At 37.7% G+C, this 26,454-nt stretch overlaps 1 protein-coding gene across 5 annotated transcripts in view; it reads right to left on the minus strand.

Annotated features, from left to right (window-relative positions):
• Atg5 (autophagy related 5) overlaps window positions 1-24,453 on the minus strand; it is a 145,217-nt gene extending 120,764 nt beyond the window's left edge. Inside the window, exons 1-3 of one of the 5 annotated variants that reach the window (XM_013510873.1) lie at window positions 24,208-24,453; window positions 11,242-11,407; window positions 881-1,008 (exon numbers count right to left, since the gene is read on the minus strand). In XM_013510873.1, coding sequence (XP_013366327.1) covers window positions 881-1,008; window positions 11,242-11,349 — 236 coding nt within the window. In that variant the 5' untranslated portion in view covers window positions 11,350-11,407; window positions 24,208-24,453. Of the gene's footprint in view, window positions 1-880; window positions 1,009-11,241; window positions 11,408-24,207 lie in introns of those variants that run through there. The other 4 variants (XM_005377828.2, XM_013510875.1, XM_013510876.1 and 1 more) reach the window with 4 other exon arrangements.
• Window positions 24,454-26,454: the final 2,001 nt, after the last annotated feature.

The raw sequence follows: 26,454 nt of genomic DNA on the forward strand, positions 1-26,454 counted from the left end.
GATTACTTATTTTCAAAATCTTTCTTAAAAATGACACAATATCAAAATTATTTTCCACAGTAAGGCCAGAAACAGTGGTGCAAACCTATAAATGCAGCTACTCAGAAGGCTGAGGCAAGAGGCTCACAAGTTTGAGGCCAGTTGGGGCAACTTATTGAGACCATGTATTAAAGTAAAATAAAAAGGACAAGGGACATAGCTCTGTGGTAGAGCATTTGCCTAAATATGCCTGAAGCCCTGGGTTCAGTCACTAGTATCACAAAAAAAAAAAAAAAAAACAAGAAATCAATATATTTTAAATGCTCTAAACCAAGTATCAGTGGTCAACTAAAGTGGCAATTAATTTGAATGATGTTACTTTAATCATGTGCATGTAAAGTTGTTATAAATATTCCAGAGACAGAAAAATATTGAAAGTTGTTGAAGATGGCTTGTTTATATGAAGTTTTAAATATATATTAAAAAAACCTATGACTAAATAATATTTTAACGTATAAAAATCTATAAGCTGGGCATGGTGGCACACACCTGTAATCCCAGCACTTGAGAGACTGAGGCAGGATGATTGTTGCAAGTCTGAGGGCAGCCTGGGCTACAAAGTGAGCTCGTGGGCAGTCTGAACTGCACAGCAAGACCCTGTCTCAAAAAAAGAAAAAAAAAAAATCTATTGCTGAAAATAAAACTTGTCAAGTCATCCATGCAGTCAAATAGAAGTCAGAAATATTTTCACCAAATAGTCTAATAATGGTTTAAACCTCACTTAGGCACTAAACTAGTGATTTCTTTCTTAATAAAACCTTTTTATGACTGTTTCAGGGCACTATACCCTCTTAAAACTAATATATACTTAATGCTTAATAATGCAGAAAAATTCACTCACCATTTCAGTGGTGTGCCTTCATATTCAAACCATATCTCACTAATGTCTTCTTGTCTCATAACCTTCTGAAAGTGCTTTTTCACTTTGTCAGTTACCAACGTCAAATAACTTACTCTTGGCAATAGCAACTGAAATGAAAATTTGTAAAACCATATTTATTTACTAGTTATTTTTTCCAAAAGAAGTACTAAATAGGTATTTTAATCTTAAGGAAAAACAGCCATGTTCTTTACATTATTTTGAGTATCCCACACAAAATCAAATGCTTTTAAATAGAAAAATCAAAGATTACTTACTAAGATGTTTGAATATTTCTTATGTAGTCATTTTAAATACAGCTTATTATATATATGCCTAAGATAACTGATGCAACTCTATAATCTTTCTGCAACACTTTACATAAAAATATGATATAATTAGATGTCATACTATTTAGGATGATGAACAGTTCTCTGAAATTTAACTTAAAAATTAAAATGATTCACTTGAGTTGATTAAACTTTTCTAAGAAGATAACTAATTCAGCTCTGATATATATCTTGGTTTATCAATCAGAATCTCACAATTGGCCCACCATGTTTGGAAGTCTATGAAAGAATGTTGGGCTGGACAAAGTCTCACCTAGAATACTATGAAGGAAGCCTATGTTTTTCTCTCAGTAACAGAATCCAGAGAGAACACTGGAGTTTTTCAAAACAGGTTATAACTTATGAACCCCCAAGTAAATTTCGTGTTTTTCCTCCCTTGCAGCCAAAAGTCATTTCTTGCTTTCCTAACGTCTGCCTTCGTTCACCGGTAAAACTCTTTCGTTATTCACCACCACCACCATTCCCACGTTTGAGCCTAACCGAACCACCTGTCATGCTCACTACTCTAGGTGATGCCTTTTGATTACTAAAGTAAGGAGAACAGCTGGGTTAGCAAATATATACAAAAAAATACAGTGTATTCTGGTGGATGAAACAATTATTTAGTCATGGAAATCCATGCCAAGAAGTCCGACCTAGGAGACCATGACAGTAGTCTTAGGGACTACGGGATATAAAAGTATAGGAGGGAGATAGGTGCCATACTCCTATTTTTATGAATAAAAAACTTATTAGTGAAGAAAGAGAATGAAACTCGTATGTGTAAGAAAAAGCACTAATCAAGCTTAAGTAGTTTCACAAAATCATATGCCATTACGCTAATGGCAGAGTAAGATTCACTGGAGTCTTTCAGAAATGACAGAATAAAGGAAGGTATGGTGGTACACACTTATAATTCTAGCACTCTCAGAGGCTAAGTGAGGAGAATTGCAAGTTGGAACTAGCCATGGAACTAACTTAGCAAACCTCTCTCAAAATTTTAAAATAACAGTAATAATAATAAGGGTGGGAGTGTATCTCACTGTGAAGGCTCTGGGCTCAAAACCCAGTACCACACCAAGTTTATATGAAATGTAAGTCCATATGAAATCAAAACAGCATAATTAGCCATTTTCTAAAATGAAATAAGGGGCTGGGGATTTAGCTCAGCGGCAAAGCGCCTGCCTGGCAAGCGCAAGGTCGTGAGTTCGGTTCCTGGTACCGGAGAAAAACCAAAAAAATAAAAAAAAATAAAATGAAATATATTTTATTAGTCTGATAAGGTCCACATTAGTAAATCCAGAACTTCAATTTAAAATGACCACTGGGCATTACACAGTAATAACCTATTTCTGAGAAAATAATATTAACCAATGGAGATGGTTAGAAGGAAGAAAAAGAGTATGGATATCAGTTCCTGATTTTGGAGAGTGTTATACCATATAGCTCACACTAAGGCAAAGCTGCTAAAGAATTCACAGATGATAAATGCAAAGTGAAATTTACTTAACAATAAGGAATGAATATTATTAGAATATTCAGAGGGGATGGGGGTTTAGCTCAGCGGCACAGCACCTGCCTGGCAAGCACAAGGTCGTGAGTTTGATTCCCGGTACCGGGAAAAAAAAAATAATAATATTCAGGATGCAGGATGGTGCACACCTGTAATCCCAGCAATCAGGAGGCTGAAGCAGGAGGACTGCTGCAAGTTGAGGCCAGCGTGGGCTATACAGTGAGTTGAAAGCCAGCCTCAGCTACATAATGAGACCCTGTCTCAAAGAAAAAATTTAAAAAAGAATGTAACCTCTATTGAGTCAGGGATTTTTGTCTGACTCAGTGGTTTTTGTTCTGTGTTGCATTCCTATTGCCCAAAATAGTATTTGCTTGACAGAAGGTACATATTACTTTCTGAATGAATTTGATGCTCAAAGATTAAGCACGGCAAAGAGCCAAAATGATAACTAAAAAAGAATACCCAGTAAGGTAGAACCCACAGTGAAATGTACTGGGCATCTTCTGTTTCAAATTGGCCCGTGGCAGTAAATAACTAACATAAATAAACACAGTAACACTAAAAAATAAATTTAAAATTTAAGAATGACTATACTGTTGCAAATATATTTATCCAGGGAAATTTTATACAGGCAATAATTATAACTAAAAATGAAAACAGTGAAATGCCACCATCCTGCCTGTTGTCTCCAGACTATACTACTCACTGTTCTTCTCAGGTATATTTCATTGGCTTGAATTTTTTTTTTAATTGTGGTAACTAGGCATGGTGGTATATGCCTATAATGCTAGCACTCAGAAGGCTAATGCAGGAGGATCACAAGTTCAAAGCCAGCCAGCAAGGTCGTCTCAAAAAAATATACACACACATATGTGCCTAAAATATAGTAAAAGCACGTCTAGCCTAACCATTTTTAAGTGCATAGCTCAGTAGCATAAATTGTATTTACACTGTTGCACAGCTATCACCACTCTCCACCCCCAGCACTTTTTCATCATCCCAAAGCGAAACTTGGTACCCATTAAATAACTATCCAAGCCAGAAGTAGCCATGCATGCCCGTAATCTCCGCATCCTGGGAGGCAGAAGCAGGAAGATCGAGAGGGCAAGCCAAGCTTAAGTAACTTAATGAGATCTTGTCTCGGCGGGGGGGAATACTAGGGACTGATCCAATCCCCAGTACAAACACAAAATGAATAAATTAACTCCCCAGACCACCCATCCCCCAGGTACTGGTAAACCACCATTCTATTTCTGTCTATGAATTCACCTACTCTAGGTACTGTACTTTATCAAAGTGGAACCACATCGTATTTGCTATTTGTGCCTGGTTTACTTCACTTAGCAAATCTTCAAAGTTCTATAAATTCTTTTAATATGGAAATGGTTAAACACATTTGTGAAAACTATTAGCTCCCATACAATCTATTATTCCTCAATTTATGACAGGAACACAGTACTCCTAAAAGAAATGCAGGTTTTCTACAGTGGTATGCAATGCATGTATTTCTGGGAAAGGTAGCTATAATACTATTTCTTTACGCTAAGTTCTATTCCACCCAACAATTTTCAATTATAAAACTAGAGGCTCAGCTGGTCATGATAGTGCAGGCCTGTAATATCAGCCTCCTGGGAGGCTGAGGCAGAAGGACCACAATGGATCTGAGGCCAAACTGGGGTATATAGCAAGACCCTCTCTCAAACCCCTCAGCTCCAACAAAAACACTAGACATTTATCTAGGACAAACACAGAATTAAAATATACTACTCTAGTATTTTAATTGGTATGTATTCCACTCTAATGTATAAGGCAACATAGCATTAGGGACATGGCACTAAACGAGACAAAAAGAATCCTTCTCCTTATAGAATACACAGGCTAAAATGAAAGACCTACTAAAAAGAAATTACAAAAGAGATGAAGGCAAGGAGGATTATTACTATACTAAAGAATGTCACAGCAAGAAGTAAGCAAAGGAATTTAACCTAACCTACGGTCTTGGGGGAATGTGACAGGAAATATATTTTAAGGTAACAGTAAATAACAAATGGGAATAAACCAAAACAGTCAGGAGTATGGATGAATGGGGGTGTGTAAAGGTAGCATATACTTGTGCCCATTCCAGGCAGAGGATAGCACAAGGCAAAAGGCACGCAATGAATGGAGAGACACAAAGACTGGCACATCTGAGTGAACTATAACAAGTTAAATACAATAGAAATGTAGAGTTGCAACAGAGTAATACTGAAGAAGTAAGAGGTCAGACTATACAGAACTTTATAAATGATACTAATGATGCTAAAGATGACACAAAGTCACTCAAGGCTTAAAGCAAACATGACAAGATCAGAAAATATTTTGAAAGGATCACTTCAAATACAGAACAGAAAATGAAGAGAAAGGAAGACTGAAAGTAGAAAAACTACTGCCACGCAATCCATCAGTTTTTAAATGGTGGTCTGAATTAAACTGCAGTCGTACGGATGAAAAACATCAGGTAAGTCTGAGAGGCGCTGAGATGTAAAATCAGCTGGATTAAGTTACTGATTCAATGTCAGGAATAATTGGAGAACCATGAAAGAGTAAGTCCTAGCTTTCTGGTAAAAGTAATTAATGAGATGAGTAACAGGGCTATCTGCCAAACAGGACAGGAATAATGGCAGACGACTAGATTTTCTGGCAGTAAAGATGAGTTCGGCTTTAAAATACATTTATGCTGAGTTCCTTCAAGACATCTAAATGAGAATTTCTAACAACTGAATAGGCTGGGGAGGCATGTCAAGATACAGATCCTTGACAAAACAAGTGTTTAAGAGCTTCAGAGAGGAAGACAATGAAAAATAGGAAGGCAAAACCTTCAAAGAAATGCCAACATTAAGGAACAAAGAAAGTGGAAGGAACTGGCAAGAGACCACAAAAAGCCAGAGTCAGAAAAAACACCAGAAATATGGCACACTGCAGAAAGAAAGTACCACAAGATACAGAAAACAGCCAACAATATCACACACTACTGGGGGATCAAACAAATGAAAATTCAAAAACTGACTTCTCCTTTGACCAATAAATAAAAAAAATTAATTAATTAAATAGTCACTAGTGACTCTGGAAAGAATAGTTTTGCTCAATATTTTGAAAATACAATTTCTATGAACTAAGTGGTAAGACATAGGAGACTGTGAGTATAAACAAACTTTTCAAGTCTGGCTGTGAAGGCAAAGCAAGAAGTTGAGAAAGGCAAGATTATAGAAGATTGTTGTTTGGGTACAAAAAGGCTTTATGATCATATGAATACTGTGATGCAGCCAGTGGATAAGAAGTTCAAAGTAAGAGATAAAGCAGAGATAGGTGGAGGTAAGACACCATTAGCTTCCTCAGACAGTAGGAGATAGGACCCAGAACACACAACAAGTACATAAAGGTTTGGGCCTTGCCTAGGAGAGTAAGCACTTCCTCCTACACTGTAACAGCAGGAAGGAGAAATAAATGCACATGGGTGCTGACAGGCTTTGCAGATTTGGTGGCTGAAAGTTAAAGGAGGTTCAATCATAGGAAGTGAGGTTACCTCTAAGGTGTGACAGACGAGGTCAAGGCTCAAAAGAAATAATCACGGTAGAAAAAAGCAGAGTCAGCTAACTAAAAAAACTGCTCAGTAATGTTTAGATTGCATGAAATCCAGGACATCTGACTGTGATTTCCTCTTGTGACAAGTATGTTTTTATAATGAGTAATCTAAATGAAAGGCAACGGTTTAAATAAATGCAATATAAATAATAAAATCTAAATTATCTGGCTCTAACAAATTTCCTTCCTAAAATTCCCTGAAAAAAAAATATAGTTTTCAATGATACACATACAGGAAATAGGATGAAAAAAGATCTATGGACAGCAGCAAGAAACCACAATTCTAAAATTAAATAGGAATAAATTGTATGATCAAAAAAATATGGTGAACACAACTTTTTAAACAAAGTTATTACAGTAAAAGACACATTGTCATTAATGCCCCTCAAAAAAACTTCCCCCAGCTGGGCATGGTGGCACATGCCTATAATCCAGCACTTGGAAGGGTGAGAAAAGGGAATTGCTGTGAGTTCAAGACCAGCCTAAACTACAAAGTGAGTTCAAGACCAGCCTGAACTGCATAGTGAGACCCTGTTTCAAAAAGACAAAAAACAAACAAAAAAAAACCCAACTTCTCTCAACTTCAAACATCATTGTTGCTAAGCAGTTCTGGAATTTCTCTTTTGTAAGTGTCTTTAGTTGCACTGTCCTGGCTGCTTCAATGTCCTGAATCCATTCAGGACATTCATCTGTCACGGTCATTTTGGGAGAAGAGCCAGAAATCATGGTAATAAGGTGGATGAGGACACAGTGCAACACATTCACAAGCCTGCCTTTCTATTAGGTGCCACTCAGCAGCATCATTCACTGTATTTCGTATCGCACCTCATAAAGACATGAAATCCCCAGGGCCTGGGGATTTAGCTCGCGGCACAGCACCTGCCTGCCAAGTGCAAGGTCGTGAGTTCAATTCCTGGTATGGGAAGAAAAAAAAAAAAAGAAATCAAAAAAACAAACAAAAAAAACCAAAAAGGACTCCCAGAACTGCTTTGAAAGTGGCAAGAACAGCCAAGTATGGTACTGCATGCCTATAATCTCAGCACTCTGGAGGCTGAGGCAGAAAGATCACCACAAGTTCTAGGGCAGCCTGTACTACAAAGTTAAAGGCCACCCTGAACTACACAGTGACATCCTATCTCAAAATACAAAACGAACAAACCAAAAAAGTAACAAGAACAATTAGCTAAGTGTGTTTGAAGCAAGGGAAATATTTTGTTTTTGCAGTATTAGGGAATGAACCCTGAGTATCCCACATGCTAGGCAAATGCTCTGGCACTGAGCCATGCCCCAGCTCCTAGAAGAAATATTTTGAGGGAGATTAAAGGCAATGTATCTTTTACTGTTAAAAAAAAAAAAAAAAAAAATGTATTTTTTATTATAGTATATTTTATAAAAAAAAAAGGAGAAAATAAACAACTTTTGAAAAAAAAAAAAAAAAAAAAAAAAAAAAAACTGGGGGGAGAGGGTGCAGGATCTTTCTACATAGTTCAGCCTGGCCTTGAACTCACTATGTAGCCCGGCCTGGCCTCAAACTCCCAACAATCCTCTTGCCTCAGCCTCCTGAGTGGTGAGCACGCCAGGTGTAAAAATTTTTTTGAATGTAAATACACACTGCACTTTTTATCAGCCCCTGTAACATTAGAAATAGTTTCTAGCTGGGCAGATGGTATACATCGGTCAACTCAGCACTCTGGGTAGCTGAGGCAAAAGGAATGCAAATTCCAGACCAGCTTGCACAACTTAGCAACTTTATGAGATCCTGTCTCAAAAAGGACTGGGGAAGTATTTCAGTGTTAATGTCCTGGTTTAAATCCCCACAACTGGAAAGGAAGAAAAAAAAACTTTTTTAAGTGAAAAGATTTTCTAACTTAATTTATAATCAAAACATATCTAAACTACAATTATACTGACACTGAAATGCTCACCTACAATTTTACAACTAGCCTTTGCTAATGTTTTACATATATTCTTCTTTTATTAATTCATAACTAAGTATGTTTATATTTAAAGAGCAAAATTTGGACTGTGCTACATCGTCCTAAAACCCAGTTTTTCATTCATTATTATATACATGCTTGTCATCCAATAGTCTTCAACAGCACAAATCATGATAATATACAAGAGGTAAGCCAGGCGTGATGGCGCACGTCTGTAATCCCAGCACTTGGGAGGCTGAGGCAGGAGGATCGTTGCGAGTTGAGACCAGCCTGGGCTACAAGGTGAGCTCAAGCCAGCCTGAACTGCATAGAGAGACCCTGCCTCAAAAAGACAAAAAAATATATACAAGAGGTAATCAAAATATACAGTAAATGTTTACATTTTTAAAATTTATTACACTAAAAAACACACTACGAATAATCTCCCTCAAAACACAACCCATTTGAAACACACTTATCCGATTGTTCTTATCACTTTCTAAAGGAGTTCTGGAAGTCTTTTGTGTCTATACAAGGTGTATTCAAAAATACAATTAATGCTAGTGCTAAGTGACATTTAGTAGAGACAGGCTCATAATACAGTGTGCCTTCATCCAATGTACAACTCCAAACTGGCACTGTGCAACTTTGGCTCTTCCCCAAAGTCAAAATGACCATGAAAGGTAAATGCTGTGAATCACCTGAAGAAACCATGACAACACAACCAAAGACGTTCATGAAAAAACTTCCAAAACTGCTTCAAAAAGAGACAAGAACAATGGGAGAAGTGTGTTCAAAATGAGGGAGAGAATTTTAAGGGAGACTAAGGGCAACACATTTTTTACTGTAATAAATTTTTAAAATTTAAATATTCATTATATTTTTCAATCATACCTCAAAAGGATTTTTTAGGTAAAATATTAGGAAGAATTTAAGAAAAGAATCAGCTATAAGACAAAATAATCCTTCCTCCTACACTTGGCCCAACATTTCTGCCATTTTCAATTTCATCAGAAACAGCCGGAAAATAATTTACACTCTAGTCTTTTCTCCTAAGTCTTTTCATACATAAACAGATGCACATACAAAGAAGAAAAGTCCTGCATTTTTATGTGGAATTTTAAGTGAAGAAAATGTGTCAAACATCAAATTCTGACTTAAAAGTAAAGATTTATTTTTCAGATGTTGCCATTTTGACCAACTATGCAATATTCAGTACTCTGCAAAAGACAGTATTTTAAAAAATCAGTAAAGGTTAAAAGTTTCAATTAAGTTAGCAATTCTTGTTTGGAAACAAAATATAAAAAGTTTCTTAACATATTAGAGAAGAACAACAACAAAGAAAACTCCACATCTAATAAACGAAATTTTCTGAAAGTAAACTATAATCACATTTTGTTAATGAGAAAGCTTTTCTAAAGAAAAATCTACTGATATCTTCCAGGTTAAAATTATTCAAATGTATATAACTTCAGTACCAGCAACAAGAGTATCCAGCCTCTCTACAATTATCATTCCTAGTAGAAAATCCAAAAGGAAGATTTCAAACAGAATCCCAATGTAAATCTGGGGACACTTATTTTCAAGCACTGAATATGTGCCACTTACACACCCATGACAGATGCTAAGGGTACAGACTGACAAAACAAAAAACAATTTCTGTAACCAAAAAGTGATGGACTGGGCTCCTTTAGTAGCTTTCTTCAGCAGTCTGACTTCCCATAGCTGGAGTAGGCTGCGGAGCAATACTGCCTCTTGGGCGAAAGAGAACGCAAAGGGTAAGCTTTACTCAAGTGAAACAGATGAAACAGTCCATCATCATAAATGTATTTCCTCTTTTCCATCTCCTTCCCCAGTAAATACCAGTATGTGTGCTTAAGCCAAAAAAAGGAAAAACTACAGTAACAACTGAGAATGACTGTCTACTGGGGACTACTCATGAAATAGGCAGGACATCATCATCTTTAACCGACACACATCAATGTAAATTATACAGGCATTTGGAGGGAAAAAAAAAATCACACTACAGTCACAACATACATATTTGAAACTTGTTTTTAAAATAGATAATCCGTTAACTAAAATGTGTAAGTCTATGTGCAGCATCTATAGTACCCGTATGTGTAGGCCAGCTAGGCATACACTCTACAATTTTGCTACATCCCTAGCTGCAATGTATTATTAAATATGCATTATATTTTAGCTTATATATATTAACTCAGTGAACATGTGAGTGTATATGTGTTCATAAATTCACTGACTACAGGAATACTTGACTACTCTCTTGGAATTACATAATTACAAAAGAATCCAATCTGAACCTATTATTTCAAAATAGCTTTCTACTCAGAGCTTGCACATAGCTTATGATTCTATTATCATACATACACACACATATATATGTAAATACATACATATATACACACACACACACATATATTTCAAAGGTGATAGGGACTGAATCTACTTAAGCATGTGCTCTAAGGCTGAGCTACATCCCTAGCCTGATTCCACTGTCATATATCTTAGAGGCACACATGTATAAGAAAAAGGTCAAGAAGGCATCATATCATTATGTCAATAGTGGTTTTATACTCTAGTAAGACTACAGGTCATTTTTATTTTGTTGTAGTTGTTTATCTGTCTTTTCTAACTTTGTGCCTAAGTATGGGTTACAGCAGTACCTCAGTTCACAAACTTGATTCTTTTCATGATTCTGATCACAAACACAGTTGGATGAGAACCAAATAAAATTCAGTGGTTAGGTTCAATGATGACCGTATGGGGAAATTTGCTTCAGTTCTTGTCCAATTTGGTTTGTGACCAGAGAAAATTGAGTTCATGAACTGAGGTACCCCTGTAGTAGTATATAAAATGTTAGGTAAAAGCTTCCAGGTTCTGAAAATTTTATTTCTAAAAATGGACGAAGTTAAATATCCCTTTTGCCATCATCAACATACTTACATAGTATGGTTCTGCTTCCCTTTCAGTTATCTCATCCTGATATAGAGTAAAGCAAGTTGGAATTCGTCCAAACCACACATCTCGAAGCACATCTTTGTCATCTGTCATTCTTCCAGTGGTTAAAGCAGTACATATAGGCTAATTTTTTTCTTCAACCAAGGTCAAACTAAAAATAAAAGGAAGAGCATTAGTCAGATCTTTGCAAGGAGAAATTAATCCGCCACAAAACAAAGTCTATAGGAAAAAAATGAATGGCATGAGTATTATTCACTTCAAAAAAGAAAACACTACAAGACTAAACCAGGCAACAGCTACTGTCCTCTGACTCAGGAGCCAAGGGAGTAGCACTGCTTGAGTGAAGGAGTTTGGGGGTAGCCTAGGCAACACTTGAAGAGACCTCATTCTCATCAAAAAACCAAGCCAGGCACAGTGGCACAAGCATGTAATCCGAGCTACTCAGGAGGTTCAGATAAGAGTATTACAAGGTAGAAGGCAGCTTGGGCAAGTTAGCAAGACAGTCTTAAAAAATAGGGCTGGGGCTGTAGTTCACTGTTGCAGTGCTCCAATCTGACACCCAGTACCATACACAAAACAAAACAATGTGATCAGCATTCTTCAGAATGCAAAAGCTAAGTGCAACAAACTCTAAATGCAGATCTATTATTTACTTAAGAGGATCACAGAAGTAACCAATTCGAAACTCATACGCAAGTAATGAACTACAGTCAAAATAAAACTATAGGGGGCTGGGGATTTAGCTCAGTGGCAAAAGCGCCTGCCTGGCATGCGCAAGGTCATGAGTTCGGTTCCCGGTACCGGAGAAAAACCAAAAAAAAAAAAATAAAAAAATAAAAAATAAATAAAACTATAGTATACTTGCATCATCCTTTTACACCCAGAAGAATCTTATCTAAAGAGAACCCCATGATCCTAACAGCCCAAGTCCAAAAGATCATTCTCACAATTACACCTGCCTCATCCAACGTATTTAACTTGTCCCATTCCAAGTACTATCACTTGGAAGAAGAAAAAACCAAATTTACTCATCATGGAAAAATCTATCCCCATTTTAAATTTTTGTTTGTTTGTTTCCGCTGGTACTTGATATGGAAACCAGGACACTCTACCACTGACCTATACTCCTAGACTTTTAAAATTTTTTATTTTGAGATACAGCTCCATTAAGTTCACCAGACTGGCCTCAAACTTATGATCCTCCTGTCTCAGCCTCCAGAGTAGGTGAGAATACAGATGTGCACCACCATGCTCATCTCCAATTTCATCCAATCCATAATCTGATCCAATCCATACCTGCAGTTTTATTAATGATGCTTCCTCTCATAAACCCTCCTGCAAAAATTGCCCACAAGCACCTTGCTGTATGTACTACCATTGCCCTGGTCTAATATGCTCTTCTCTCATCTATTCAAACCCTACTACTCTATAACCCAAGCACATCACCCTCTTCCCCAATGAAACAGTAAATACTTCTATCATGAACTCTCAGAATATTCCCTATTCCACAAACATAGCACTAGACTTGCTGTATGTAAACCTGCTAATGGAAATACCCTGGGTATGGTAGAAGAACATGGTTTTTGATCTCAAACACCCCACTGTCTTTCAGTGCTAATACTCTACAACTAAGAAGCACTATAATATACCACTTGAATAAATGCTGAAATAATACTGATAGGCCACGAATGTAGCTCAGTGGCACAGTGTCTGTCTGGCAAGTACAAGGCCCTGAGTTTGACTCCTGGTACGAAAAAAAGAAAGAATACTGATGATACTTTAAGCAATTCAATATGTGGTACCTGAATACTAAGATACAATAAATCTACTCAAATAATATTTCCCGCTTTCCCCACCTTTTATGGGCAGCTAATTCCTAAATCCTGGATACAATGTCATCCAGAGGTAAATAAACTGAAAGAGATGGAAAAACCTGCTCAACCTAAAAATACTGGGCAACAGTCAAATCAGGATAAAAACTACAGTTAAAAAAAAAAAAAAAACTACAGTTAGACTAACTCTAGTGTTATTTTAAAAGCACACCAGTAGGCTGAACATGGTGCACGTCTGCAATCCCAGCACTCAAAAAGCTGAGGCAGGAGGACTACTGCAAGTTCGAGGCCAGTTACAAAGTGAGTTCAAGGACAGCCTGAACTGCATAGGGAAATCCTGTCTCAAAAAAAAAAAAAAAAAAAAAAAAAGTATATCAGTATTTTCACTTTTATTAAAATATGAAAAGTAACTATTTTTGGTCAGTTATAATTGGTAAATATAATTTACATAATTTACATTTATTTTTCATTTTAAAAATTAAAAAACTGACAAAACAACAATGAAGACAAAAGCAAAACAACATAAAAACAACAAAAATGATACATGACCTCAAAACAAAGTGATAGAAATTTACAATGGTTGCTATATTACATATATTACATATATTACATACTGTTATCTTCAATGAAGTTGCTCAGTCCACTAGACATAATGTCAGATTGATCAAACAAAGACAGTAACAAGTAAAAAAAAATTTTTTTTAAATTTTAAAAACACCATGCTTTGAAATTCTGTATCATTTTTATGGCTCTCTATGCTGTTTTGTTTATGTATTTGTTTTTGTTATCTTGTTTTATTTTTTAAATGAGAAACAAAATGTATATGTATATATAAGGATAGCTGGAATTGTTGATGCCTGTGGTTTATTGAGAGGATCAGTCGACACTTAAAATTTTCTTTTTTCTTGACCAATTTTGCACACTTGAATTTGATAATCAGAATGACTGATTTGAAAACAATATACACTATAAGAACCACTGTTGAATTCCTACCATCTTGTACGGTGAAGCTCCGCATCATTTCCAATGTTTCTTTTTTTTTTTTTTACATAATTTACATTTAATGTATGTATGTTAAAACTTCACGTAGCTCCACAGTGATAAGCCCCAAATTCAAGCATACTGAGTTTCTTTACAGACCAGAAAATTTCCAAATTTTCAGATCACACAAAATATTCACTGAAAACAGAAAAGTACTACCTACTTCTTGATTCCATCCAATAAACTGTTCTTTTTTAGTAAATTTACTAATCTAGCATGATGGTACATTCCTGTAATCCCAGAACTCTGGTAGGCTGAGAAAGGAAGCTCAAGGTTTGAGTCCAGCGTTGGCAACTTAACAACCTTGTCTCAAAATTTAAAAAACGTAAAAAGAGACAGAGATGGAGCTCAGTGCAGAAGAGTTCTGGGCTCCATACCCTGGTGCCACATACATACATACATGCATGCATGCAATACATACATGCATAAACGAACAAGCAAGTAAGATAAATTTACTAGTGGCAAGAATTAATGAAATCTTGGTTATGAAAAGTAAATTAAAATTGAATTTGATATAAAGGTGGAAAACAGCGGTTCTACAACTGTGATATACCCAATAGACAGCTACAACTGAGATTCCCGCTTTGCTCACTTAGAGAAAAAAACATGAAGCAACAAGCTCTCTTACTAATAGATTAAGAAAAATTTATTATAGTTTTAATATTTGTGTTTGTTTTCTTGGGTTCAAGTGCTACCAATTAAACTCAAGGTTCTACTATAGAGCTATATTACCTGCACACTTTAGTTATAATTTTAAAGTTCAAAGGTCACCATCAATATTGTCACATTGGATGACTTTTTTTCTTCTGAGAAGAAACAGAAACTATAACTCAAGCTGGAGGTGGTAGCTCAAACCTATAATTGCAGCTACTTAAGAGGATGAGGCAAGGGGATTCCAAGCTGGAGAACAGACTGGAAAATTTAACAAGACCTTGTCTTTAGAAAAACTTATAAAGGGCTGGGAACGTAGCTCAGCACTCCCAGTACTCCCAAGGGCAGGGGTGCTGATTTATATCAAGACAATTCAAACTTAAAGTGTGTATGGCCATCTAAGGAAAGGCAACTCTACAAACTCTTCACTTCTGTCCCAAGCACTGTCCTTCAAAAAACAAAGAGATGTGATTGGTCGGATTCCAGAATTACATCTGAGCTGTGTTTATTAATAGGCAGGCATCACCATAAACCAAAACATTATTCATGTTAATATGGCTTCCTTCTCTCTTGTGTGGGCTGCCACAACACTTGACTGTCCTGCTCTTTCTTTCCATGTCACTCTCTTCTGCTTCTCCCTTTCATGTGTGAGAAGGATCAAAAGAAATAACCAATGGTTTCTCTTCGTATCTGAGAGTCCTTCCTCAAAAGTGATACAAAGATGAACTTAGGAGAAGAAAATATCTCAAAAGCCAAACTACAGCCTTGGGTTTTAAAGCTTGTGCTCTAGACATGATCACCAAATTCTACCGTATTATTTAAGTACAAAAACCAGTGTTAAAAAAAAAACACCAGTGTAAATCTAGGCAGGCATGGTAGTATATGCCTGTGATCCCAGCATCTGGAAGAGTGAGGCAGGAGGACTACAAGTTTGAACCCAACCTGGGCAATACCCTATTAAAAAAAAAAAAGAACTTCAAAAGATGTATAGGATGTAACTCTATATGAAAGCCTTGGATTCAATCCCCAGTTCAGGAGGAAAAACACTGGTACTTGTATCTTTGTTTCTTATACCTTTTTTATAGGATATCAAAGTGAAAAAATGATCAGACAAGATAGCTAAAGGTATAATGTGATATCTGATACAAATTTGCAAAATAAAATCCGTAAAACAGATTTGTGAAATGCAAACAAGGCTACTTACTGCTTCATAATACGCTTTAAAAACCTATGACCAAATAATATTTTAACATATAAAAATCTATAAGCCAGGCGTGGTGGTGCACGCCTGTAATCCCAGCACTCAAGAAGATGAGGTAGGAGGGTCACTGCAAGTTCAAGGCCAGCCTGGACTACAAAGTGAGTTCAAGGCCAGCCTGAACTACAGAGTGAAACCCTGTCTCAAAAAGACCAAAAAAATGAAAAATGTAGAGCCGGATTGCCTGTACTCAAAGCTTAGCTCTATCACTTATTGTGTGACCTCAAGTAAGTCACTTAACTTCTCTTCATCTGTTTTCTCATCTATGATATGGGAAAATAGCACTTAACCCATTTGATACAATAACTAAGTGAATTAATACACATAAAAATCAATAGTTAGCTGGGCTTCCACACACACCCCTATTACCCAGCTGTTCCACAAGCTGAGGCAGGAGGATCACAAATTTGAGGCCAGCCTGGGCAACTTAAAGAGATCTTGTCTCAAAGTTTAGACCCGGGCATGGTGGCACATGCTTGTAATCCCACTCAGTAGAACTCAGTAGGCCAAGGCAAGAGGATCACTGTGAGTTCAAGGCCTGCCTGGGCTATGTGGCAAGTTCAAGGCCGGCCAGAATTACAGAGGAGACTGTGTCAAAAAAAAAAAAAAAAAACAAGCAAACAAATACATAATTATATTTTTAGAAAAGACTGGGGATGTAGCTCAGGGGTAGAACACTTTCCTATGATGTGCAAGGCCCTGGGTTCAATTTCAAGTAATAGGGAAAAGAAAGATTAATATTTAAAAACTTTACATGGACGTGGTAGTACAGCATTCAGGAGGCTGAGGCAAGAGGATCTCAAGTTCTAACCTAACATGGGTAACTTAGTGAAACTCTGTCTCAAAATTAAAAAGGACTGGGAATGTTACTCAGTGCAAAGGCCCAGTACTATAGAGCGGATAAAGAATAATCAAAAGCATTGTAAGAAAAGCAACAGTTCAAAAATACCAACTTAACATTGTTACATTGAGTCAAAAATATGATATGTCTAGCTCTGTGACATGTGCTAGACACCTCCAAATTAACAAAGTAACAATAATAACTTTTAAAAAGCTCAGTCAGAGCTGGGCATGGTGCCACACGCCTGTAATCCCAGTACTCAGGAGGCTGAAGCAGGAGGATATTTACAAATTCGAGATCAGCTTGGGCTACAAAGTGAGCTCAAGGCCTGCCTGAACTACACAGTGAGACCCTGTCTCGAAAAAAAAAAAAAAAAAAACTCAGTCAAGGGCCAGCAATGTAACTCAGTGGAGAATATTTTCCTACTATGCAAGAGGCCCTGGATTTGAAAGGAAGGAGAAGATAATGCCATATAAAATAGCAATAACAATCTTAAAACCCCTCAGCCATTCCTCAAAAGTATTATAATCTCGAAATATACTAAGCATACCGTTCATTTTCATGTTTTTTCCACATCTTTGTCCATGCTGGCTACTCTTACCCTAAAGCAGTCTTTCTACTTTGTCTTTCAATTTAGATACCTGTTTGGACAGAATGTAAACAGCCTTTCTTCTATGCATGACTTATGTGCAATCCTCTTTCTTCACTGTACCTTTACTTTTTTTCTACTCCAGCATTTACAAACATTCTAAAGATGTGTATTTGTGTGTATGTCTCCTCAGTTAGAATGTAACGCATTTCTTTGGGGGAAAAGGTCATATTTCCTTCATCTTTTTTAACCTCTGATACTTGCATAGTACATGGAATATAGTAGATGCCTACATCTATGTTTACTGAATTTGAGTTTTGTTGGAAAAGGTACACGAATGCAAAATTACAAAACCAGCCTGGGATGGTTGCAAAAGCCTGTAATCCCAGCACTTGGAAAGCTGAGGCAAGAGGATCACGACAAGTTCAAGGCTAGCCTGAACTACATAAAAAGACCCCCTCAAAAAACAAAACAATTACAGAGCCAAACAAAACCCCCCAAAATGAGAGAAGCACATCAGATTAATAAATATCAGATTATGTGCTACCTGAAAATACTAAGTAATTCCACAAACATTATACATCTTAATCACACTTGATACACATAAGCCTACACATCCCCATTTTACAAATAATGAATTTGAGATGGAAAAGTTGGATTATTTTTCAAACCTTGTAGCTAATAAATGACAGAGCCAAAGTCACAAGCAACACCCAGAGTTGCTAATCTCACAGTCTTTCCATCATATTGGCCAATTTCCAATATCCATTCCAACTCTAAAACATCCATATCTGTACTACAACGCTACCTCAGTACTAGTTGTTAAATGGTTCCAGGAGGTACAACAGCACAAAACAAACTGTTTTGGCTGGAAAAGGTAGCAAGTGACAAGGAATCAACACAGACAGGTTCTAGCTTACAGGTCAGGTATCAAACAAAGGACAAGCACCAGAACAAAATGTTTTTATCAAAATTTGTGGAATACCAAATGCAAAGGGTTCCAAAGCAGTTGAATACTGAGATTTGACTGTATAATCAAATGGTTTTTCTGTGTGTGTGAGTTGTTATGGGATTAATATTTGGAATTTAAAGCCAGGCGTGCTGGTGCAAGCCTGTAATCCCAGCACTCTGGAGGCTAAGGCAGGAGGATTGCTGCAAGTACCAGGCCTGCCTGCGTGCAAAATGAGTTCAAGCCCAACCTGAGCTGCACAGTGCGACCCAGCCTCAAAAAGACCAAAATATAAAGTTAAATTTAAAAAGAAACATTCAGAATCTAAAGAACAAATAGTCTATACACAGAAAGGAAGAACAATTAGATGCTGTTCTACTTATGATAGGGTTACACCTCATAAATACATCATAAATTGAATATGTCATGAATAGAGAAGTATTTCACACACATAACCTACTGAACATCATAGCTTAGCAAACAGTACATTGTAGGATATGGGCTGTTGCACTTGTGATCCCACAGCTCACAGAACTGCACTGCTGCTACTACTGGGCAATGCAAAAATTACATTATCACATATGGCTACCCAGGAAAACCAACACTCAAAATTCCTAGGATGGTTTCTACTAAGCAATATAATGAATATATATTGCTTTTCTACCATTATAAAGTTATTTAACATCAAAAAATCCTAAGCAGTACCAACATTAGCTCAAGGAATTCTCAGGAGGGCAAAACAGCACCATTAAACAAACACAGGAACAACATCTATGTCAACCTTTTAGGGAATTTGGGGTTGGAAGGGTTAGGAAACAATAAAAGAGCTGTGGAAGGGTTAGGAGATAATATAAGAGCTGACACTGTAACACATTTAAATATCACACAGCATCTTAAGCAAATCCCTCCACTAAACCTGTTTCTTTTACCTTTAAGATGAAATGAATACCTGCATCACAAATTTGAAAAATCTGTAACTTTGTTTACTATAGTAATGGACACATATTAGAAATTCAAATAATTATTCTTTGACACTAGAAACATTTGTGTGAAATAAAACTAGATCATGGCTGGGGATACAGCTTAGTGGCACAAACACCTGCCTGGCAAGCACAAGGTCTTGAGTTTGATTCCTGGTACAAAAACAAAAACAGAAAACAAAAACAAAAACAAAAAAACCTAGATCATGAAGCATACCACACAGAAGATCATGAAAAATTTCAGAGTTCTAAGTGACACTTCATGATTTAATCTCATGTTACATTTATAGATCTGACTAATTTCTATTACTGTATCAAATACATACCTTATAGAGAGGCCCGCCAGGAGGAAATTTCAGCAACTACCACAAAGAAATGATTGCTTGACTTAGAATGGTAGTCAAGTGACAGACTGAGTGTTTTCAAGAAAGAACAATAGATGAAAAGTGGTTGAAGGATAAAGAACAAAAACAGGAAACATTTAAATGTTGATAGTAGGCAAAGTAGTTAAGGAGCTTGAAATCACAATGACATAGGTCTAAACCCTGACTTCCACTTAGTAGTTATATGTCCTAGGACAATAATCCATCCCATCTGAACTTCTTATCTGTATAAGTCTGACATTCACAGGGCACAGGTATTTAGCACATGGTAACTACTCAATAAATGGTTTTATGTACTTAATATGTATATGATTTTCTTTTCTTTATTTTTATTTTTTTGATCTTTTTTGAGACAGGATCTCACTATGCAGTTCAGGTTGGCCTTGAGCTCACTTTGTAGCCCAGACTGGCCTCAAACTTCCAACGATCCTCCTGCCTCAGCCTCCTGAGTGCTGGGATTACATGCGTAAGCCACCATGCCCAGCTCTGTACATGGTTCTCCACTCAATAAATGGTATACGTACACAATATGTACAAGGCTTCTTCATTTTTCAAGGCCACTCTGCTAGAACACTTCTTTTAGCCTCTCTTGAACAACTCAATCCTTTCAGTTTAATATCTCCTGGGAAAGCTTTCCCCCAAGCAGCCTCCAGTCAAATTACTTTTGTTGTTGCTTTGGTTCAGTTTGCCTTTTTCAGAGAGAGTATATCAGAATATGCTTTCCAGGCTGGCCTTGAACCCAATTCTCCTGCCCAAGCCTCTCAAGTAGCTGGGATTAGTTATGTGCAACTGTGCCCACAATAATTTTTTTTTTAATTTTTATTTTTTGGTGGTTCTAGGAACTAAATGCAGGGTGTAGCAAAAACTAGGCAGGTGCTCCATCCCTAAGCTACATCCCTAGATTTTAATTTCTTCAACAGTATGTCCTACTAAGCCACTTATGGTTATCTTCTCTCTTGCCCCTAACCACACTTAATAGGGAGTTCCTTGAAGACTGTTATCATTTATACCTAGATGTCCCCTGAAAGCCTCATGCACTCGTAGGTGGGCCTTTGGGAAGGTGACTGTACCATTGGAGCGTTCATCCAATTAGTCCCTTGTGAGTTTATAGCTAGACATGTTGGGAGGGAAAACCTGGTTGCAGGAGGTGAGTGACTGGGGTGTGGCCGGAGGGTTTTATCTCCTCCCTCTTCCCTTTATCTCTCTCTGCCTCCTAACACTATACCCTGAGCTGTTTCTCCTCTGCTACACTCCTCTGTCATGCTGCCCTGCCTTGCAGCCAGTCACTATGGACTGCAACTTCCACAACCCTCTAGTAAAAATAAATCTTTGCTCCTTACATTCATGGCTATCCAATATTGTGGCTCACCAACGAGAAAGTAAGACAAAGAGAAAGACAAAAGTAGTCATATTTATCTTCTTATCCTCAATTAACACAGTAAATACATAGCAGGCTTTGCAATTTTTGTTAAAGGTGGGGAAAACCTATATATAAATTTAGGTTCTTAAAAGGGCATAGTGGGCCACGGATATGGCTCCATGACACAGAACCTGCCCAGCAAGCACTGGCTCCTGAGTTCAATTCCCAGAAACCCCATCACCACCACCAAAAAAGGGGAGCATAGTGTAGTGCGCCTGTAATCCCAGCACTCAGGGAGCTTAGGCAGGAGGATCACTATGACTTCAAGGTCAGCCTGGGCTACACAGGAAGTTCAAGGCCAGCCTCAACTATATAGCAAGATCCTGTCTCAATCAGTCCATTACTCAATAAATCTAGGTTTTTAATAAGCTCTTCCACATTACTCTCCTCCAAATCAGTATAATTACACTTTAAAATGAGCAGATTCCATTATTTAGAAAGGTTTCTCTCTACATATATTATGCCATCATCACCATCCAGCCAATTCAAACTATTAGTTCTATTTCTGCATCCAATTCAGGGCTTGCATCACAGTAGGTATCCAATCAACATTTGATAACCACTCAGCAAATAGCATAGTAGGATAAAAATGCACAATTATTTGTGCTTTATATATTACCTACCAAGAAGGGCTAACCTAATACCTAGAGCTATTTTTGTTGACAAAGTCACCAACTACCTAGAAATTAAGAGATCAAATACTTGAATAACTAAAAATAATAATCTCTGCCAGCTGGTCTCCCTTTAAATTCAAGAACACTGAGCTGGGCATGGCAGCGCACGCCTGTAATCCCAGCACTCGGGAGGCTGAGGCAGGAGAATCCTTTCAAGTTCAAGACCAGCCTGGGCTACAAAGTGAGCTCAAGGCCAGCCTGAACTGCATAGTGAGACCCTGGCTCAAAAAAAAAAATCAAGAACCATAAACTCAAACGCGGGTCCCAAGTAATGCCTCATATTCCTATATTTCCCTAGTCCATCTATTCCCCCACCTCCTTTATCACTATTCTATACCTTCTCAAATTTCCAAATCTCTTTCCTCATCTCTCCTCTCCCTCTCCCTCTCATTTTCTGCTAATGTACTTGCTCTCTATTTCCTTTTATCCTGTTACTGTGGATCACAGATTCACAACCCCACCCTGAACTGTGGGGAAAATCCTGCATATCTTTCCTAAATGTTTACAGTCCTTGAACCACTCCCTGTAGATCTTTCTTCTGGCTTTAAATACTAAACCTATAACTCCCATTTATATCTTCTGCCCAGACTTCCCTTTGAATTTGTTTCACATACACATATTACTGCATACTGACATTTCCCCACTTGGAAATTTAACATGTGCAAAACTGAAAATGATTTCAGATCTTCCTCCCTCCTCTCCCCTATTACTCTGTAGTCACCTCTATTTTGGAAGGTGGTAATTCTATTCTTTAGTTGCTTAGGCCATAAACTTTGAAATCGTCCCGGACTATTCTCCCACACCTAGCTGCTCTCCCACACATGGCTGCTCTGGAAACATCCAGAATAGTCTTTCCAAACCACCTTCACTATTACCACCCTGATCCAAGTCACCCTGACCTTCAGCCCAGATAAATGCAATGGCCTGCCACCAGCGCTATTTCTGCCTGTGCTGCATTAGGTCAACAAAGCAGACAGATCCTTTCTAAACACAAGTTAGATCAATTCACTCTTTATTCAAAACCCATCTCATTCAAAATAAAAACTAAAGTTCTTACAAAGTCCCACAAGGCCTTAAATAACCTTGCCTGAGTATCTATTTCTCCAATGAGTGTTCACTACTTTCCAGCTAAACTAGCTGGTATGCTCCAGGTTCATGGCCTGTTAGTTCTCAAGGCTCTTTCTACATGGCATCTTTATCACTTTCATGTCTTCACTCCAACCTTTTTTACAGAGACCCCAGGATGTCCTACCCATAGCTCTGCACCCCCATTTTTTATTGCTTTATTTTTTTCTCTAGTATCTTCCACTATATGATATATACTTTGATTTTTGTATCAGTGTCTTCTCTTGCTCATCCCTAATGTGAAGTTCACAAAGGTAGAGACTTTTATTGTTTTTTTTTTTAAACTATTTCTTCCAATGTCTGGCCTATGGCATGTACGCAGTATTTCTGAAAGTAACAAACTGAACACACTCTATGTGTGCACAGCTGTAAAGACCCATGTCCATAGGGTCCTATTCTGCTCATTTCTCCCCAAATGGACTAACGCTGGAGACCAAAAGACATATTTAAATCTACTGTAAAACTCTAAAATTTCTCAACTATTAACCGTAGCCCAACATCTTTATTTTCAAATTCAAAACTCAACCAATGACTCTCACGAAAGATATCACAAATAGTTCAGACGAGATCTAAATATTAACAATTTCAAGAACTCAAATTTATCAGATGAATTCTAGATGGTACTGTAACTTCAGTTTCTGTTAAGTCTCTAGATTCTCATTACTGCAGACATACTATACTTTCCCACATCTCAGAAAAATCTAGAACCAATCGTTTCCTAGATTCCTCAAGTTTTAGGTATGATTATGTGAAAGCAATCGAGTAAAGTGAAAGTGCTTTACCAACAGAAAATGGCTCGTCAACAATGAATGTTATTATTAAAATGAGAACTAAGGAAATGTCACTGAGAGGATAAATTGGAGGAAATAGCTGAGTTCGGATGGAATCCAACTGCCCCATGAAATAATTATGGTTTAAGTAACTATGCTACAGGAAATGCAGGTCCTGAACTGAACTCCTGGGCTTGCGACCCGACACTGTTTCCTACCTTAGAGACAGCGGACTCCGCTAGAGGCACAGACCCGCCCCAAGCCGCCCGCGGACAGCGGTGTCTGGCCAACCCCCTCCGAGCGGAGGAACCACTTCACCCGCCTTCGCGACCGGGGCGCACTGCTCACGCCAGCCACTCGCCCTCCTCACCACACCTACCAGTCCCCCAACCCTCTTCCTCCAAGCATTTACTCTCTCACCGGGACACACACACTTACCCTGCCCGAAGCGCTGGCTCCTCCCCCGGCTTCTCGTAGGGGTGAAGACGCCTGGGTCGGGGCTCTGCTGCCTGACACTCTGTCCAGCCGAGGAGCCAGAGCAAGAGTCCAGAGAGCGTGCGCAGCCGCAGAAAGCACAGGCGCAGAGGTCGGAGCCTAGCTCTGGTGTACTTCCGCCCTCCGGTACCCGGCGAACACAGCCGACGGCGCGGCGCAACCCTGGAAGCCCACCCCAAGTCCAGTCACGCTTGGCGCCCAGAGATGACGTCATGGAGTCTCACGTGGCCTGCACTCCGCTCTCTGGGATCCGCCCATCGTCCTGGGGAGTGGGAGTCGCTTTTGAGCATGCGCACACCGAGCGGCGTGCTTACAAAAGTGAAACCTCAATTCAAAGGTTTCCTGTTACCTGAGTCCGGAGCTCGGAAAGATAGTCATTGGGGGTTGCGAAGGTTAATGTAACAGCTCTATAATAACAGACACCCTCCCTAAATCCTGATCGCAGCATTCCTCTTCCTAACATCTCAAAATACTATTTTTAAAAGGTTAGTTTTCAAAGTGCTTTCACATCCGTGTTCTCATTTGATGGTTTTAACTTTTTTAGAACGACGGCAGGCACTAAATAGCCGTATTTAAACGAAAATTATGTGAGTACTGAGTAGGTGAGCCCACCTATCCAACAATGCCTCTTCCTGTTTCTGAAAATAGCAGGCAGTTAATAAACTCACTCCTAAAGAGTGTTGTATTGGATCTATGCAAATTTTTAACTAAGCATTTAAGATTTTTCTCTAAACTATACATACCATAATGCTAGGCATGCTGAGTAAATGCTGAGGCTCAAAACAGGTTTCTGATCATTGGGAAGATAGGGAAAATTTTGGTATTAGCCACAGGATTCTTGCAATCCATTGGTGAGTCACAAAATTAGTAGAGCATGACCAATGTGTCTTAAATGAAATCAAACAGAAAGTTGCAGAATGCTTCACATACATAAAAGGTAAATATTGTTTCCTGAAATTTTTATTTCAGTATATATATGTTATACACTGGGTAGAATATGAAATATATTTCTTAGTAAGGGTGACAAAGAAGTTTGAAGCACATTCCTGGTCTACTCCATCTACTCAAAGCAAAAATTTCCTCTAGAATATCCCCAACAGTCAGTTATTATCCCTATAAGAAAGATCCTAGAAAAAAGTGAATCACCTTCCCAGCGGCAAACAAAAACGTATAGAATTTACTTTGAAATGTATACAAACAATAAAATGAATTGATTGGATAAATATGTGAATAACTGAGTAAAATACAATATAATGGTAGAATCTAAATGACAGTTCTCTATAAATGGCCATTTACTATAAAATTCTTACAACTTTGTTATGTGCTTGACATTTTTCCCAAGTAAATGCCGGAGGGGAGGGCAATATATGGAAAACCATAATAAGTGTAAGTGATTACATGGACTTAAAATCCATTTCCTTGAAGTTTTATAAATTGACCCTGTTTTCCTTTCTCCTTTTGTCCCTCTTCTCTCATCTACAACCTGTAACAGAACTATCCAACCCATTTTCTAAAGGACAAAATTTCAGATGTGAAAACATAGCTGGTTCTTCATAACCCACACAGGAATAAAAATTGTTAGTTCTTTTAGCTATTTTTCATATGCCATACCTCCCTTCTGAATATGGTCCAGTTATCAGAGTCCCCACTAAATAGTTGTATTCTTTCCCATCTGTTGATTATGGTCCTTAAGGAAAAATTTCAAAGAGAATTTTTTTAAATAGAGTATTTAAATTCTGTATTTGTTTTGTCATTTCCATTTGCTAACATGTCTTTTCTTCCAGTCAGTAATTCTGCATCTTTCTTACTTTTTGTGGAGGTAATATTCAAAGAACTTTTTTGGGTTAGCCATGTTATTTCCTCCAAGCCTCAGTTCATTTTGAGTGACTCTTAAGCAACCATTTGTCTTGTGAGAATTTGTTTATAAAGTCCTCTTTTCAACAAAAATCAAACACACAGGTCCTCCAAAATTCTGAGTTCATGCCAGGTATAGGAGAGCACATCTGTAATGCCAGCACTCTGGAGGCTGAAGCAAGAGGATCTCTGTGAGTTTGAGGCCAGCTTGAATTACATACCGAGACCCTGTCTCAAAAAAAAAAAAAAAAAAAAAAAAAAAAAAAAAAAAAAAAAAATGGTAAAGGACTAGTGCTGTTTTGAGAAGGATTCATTGAGCCTGTTATCTCAGTTCCT

This window comes from Chinchilla lanigera, unplaced genomic scaffold (genome assembly GCF_000276665.1).
Source record: "Chinchilla lanigera isolate Chin_1 unplaced genomic scaffold, ChiLan1.0 scaffold00010, whole genome shotgun sequence".
In the NCBI taxonomy this organism is placed as follows: domain Eukaryota; kingdom Metazoa; phylum Chordata; class Mammalia; order Rodentia; family Chinchillidae; genus Chinchilla; species Chinchilla lanigera.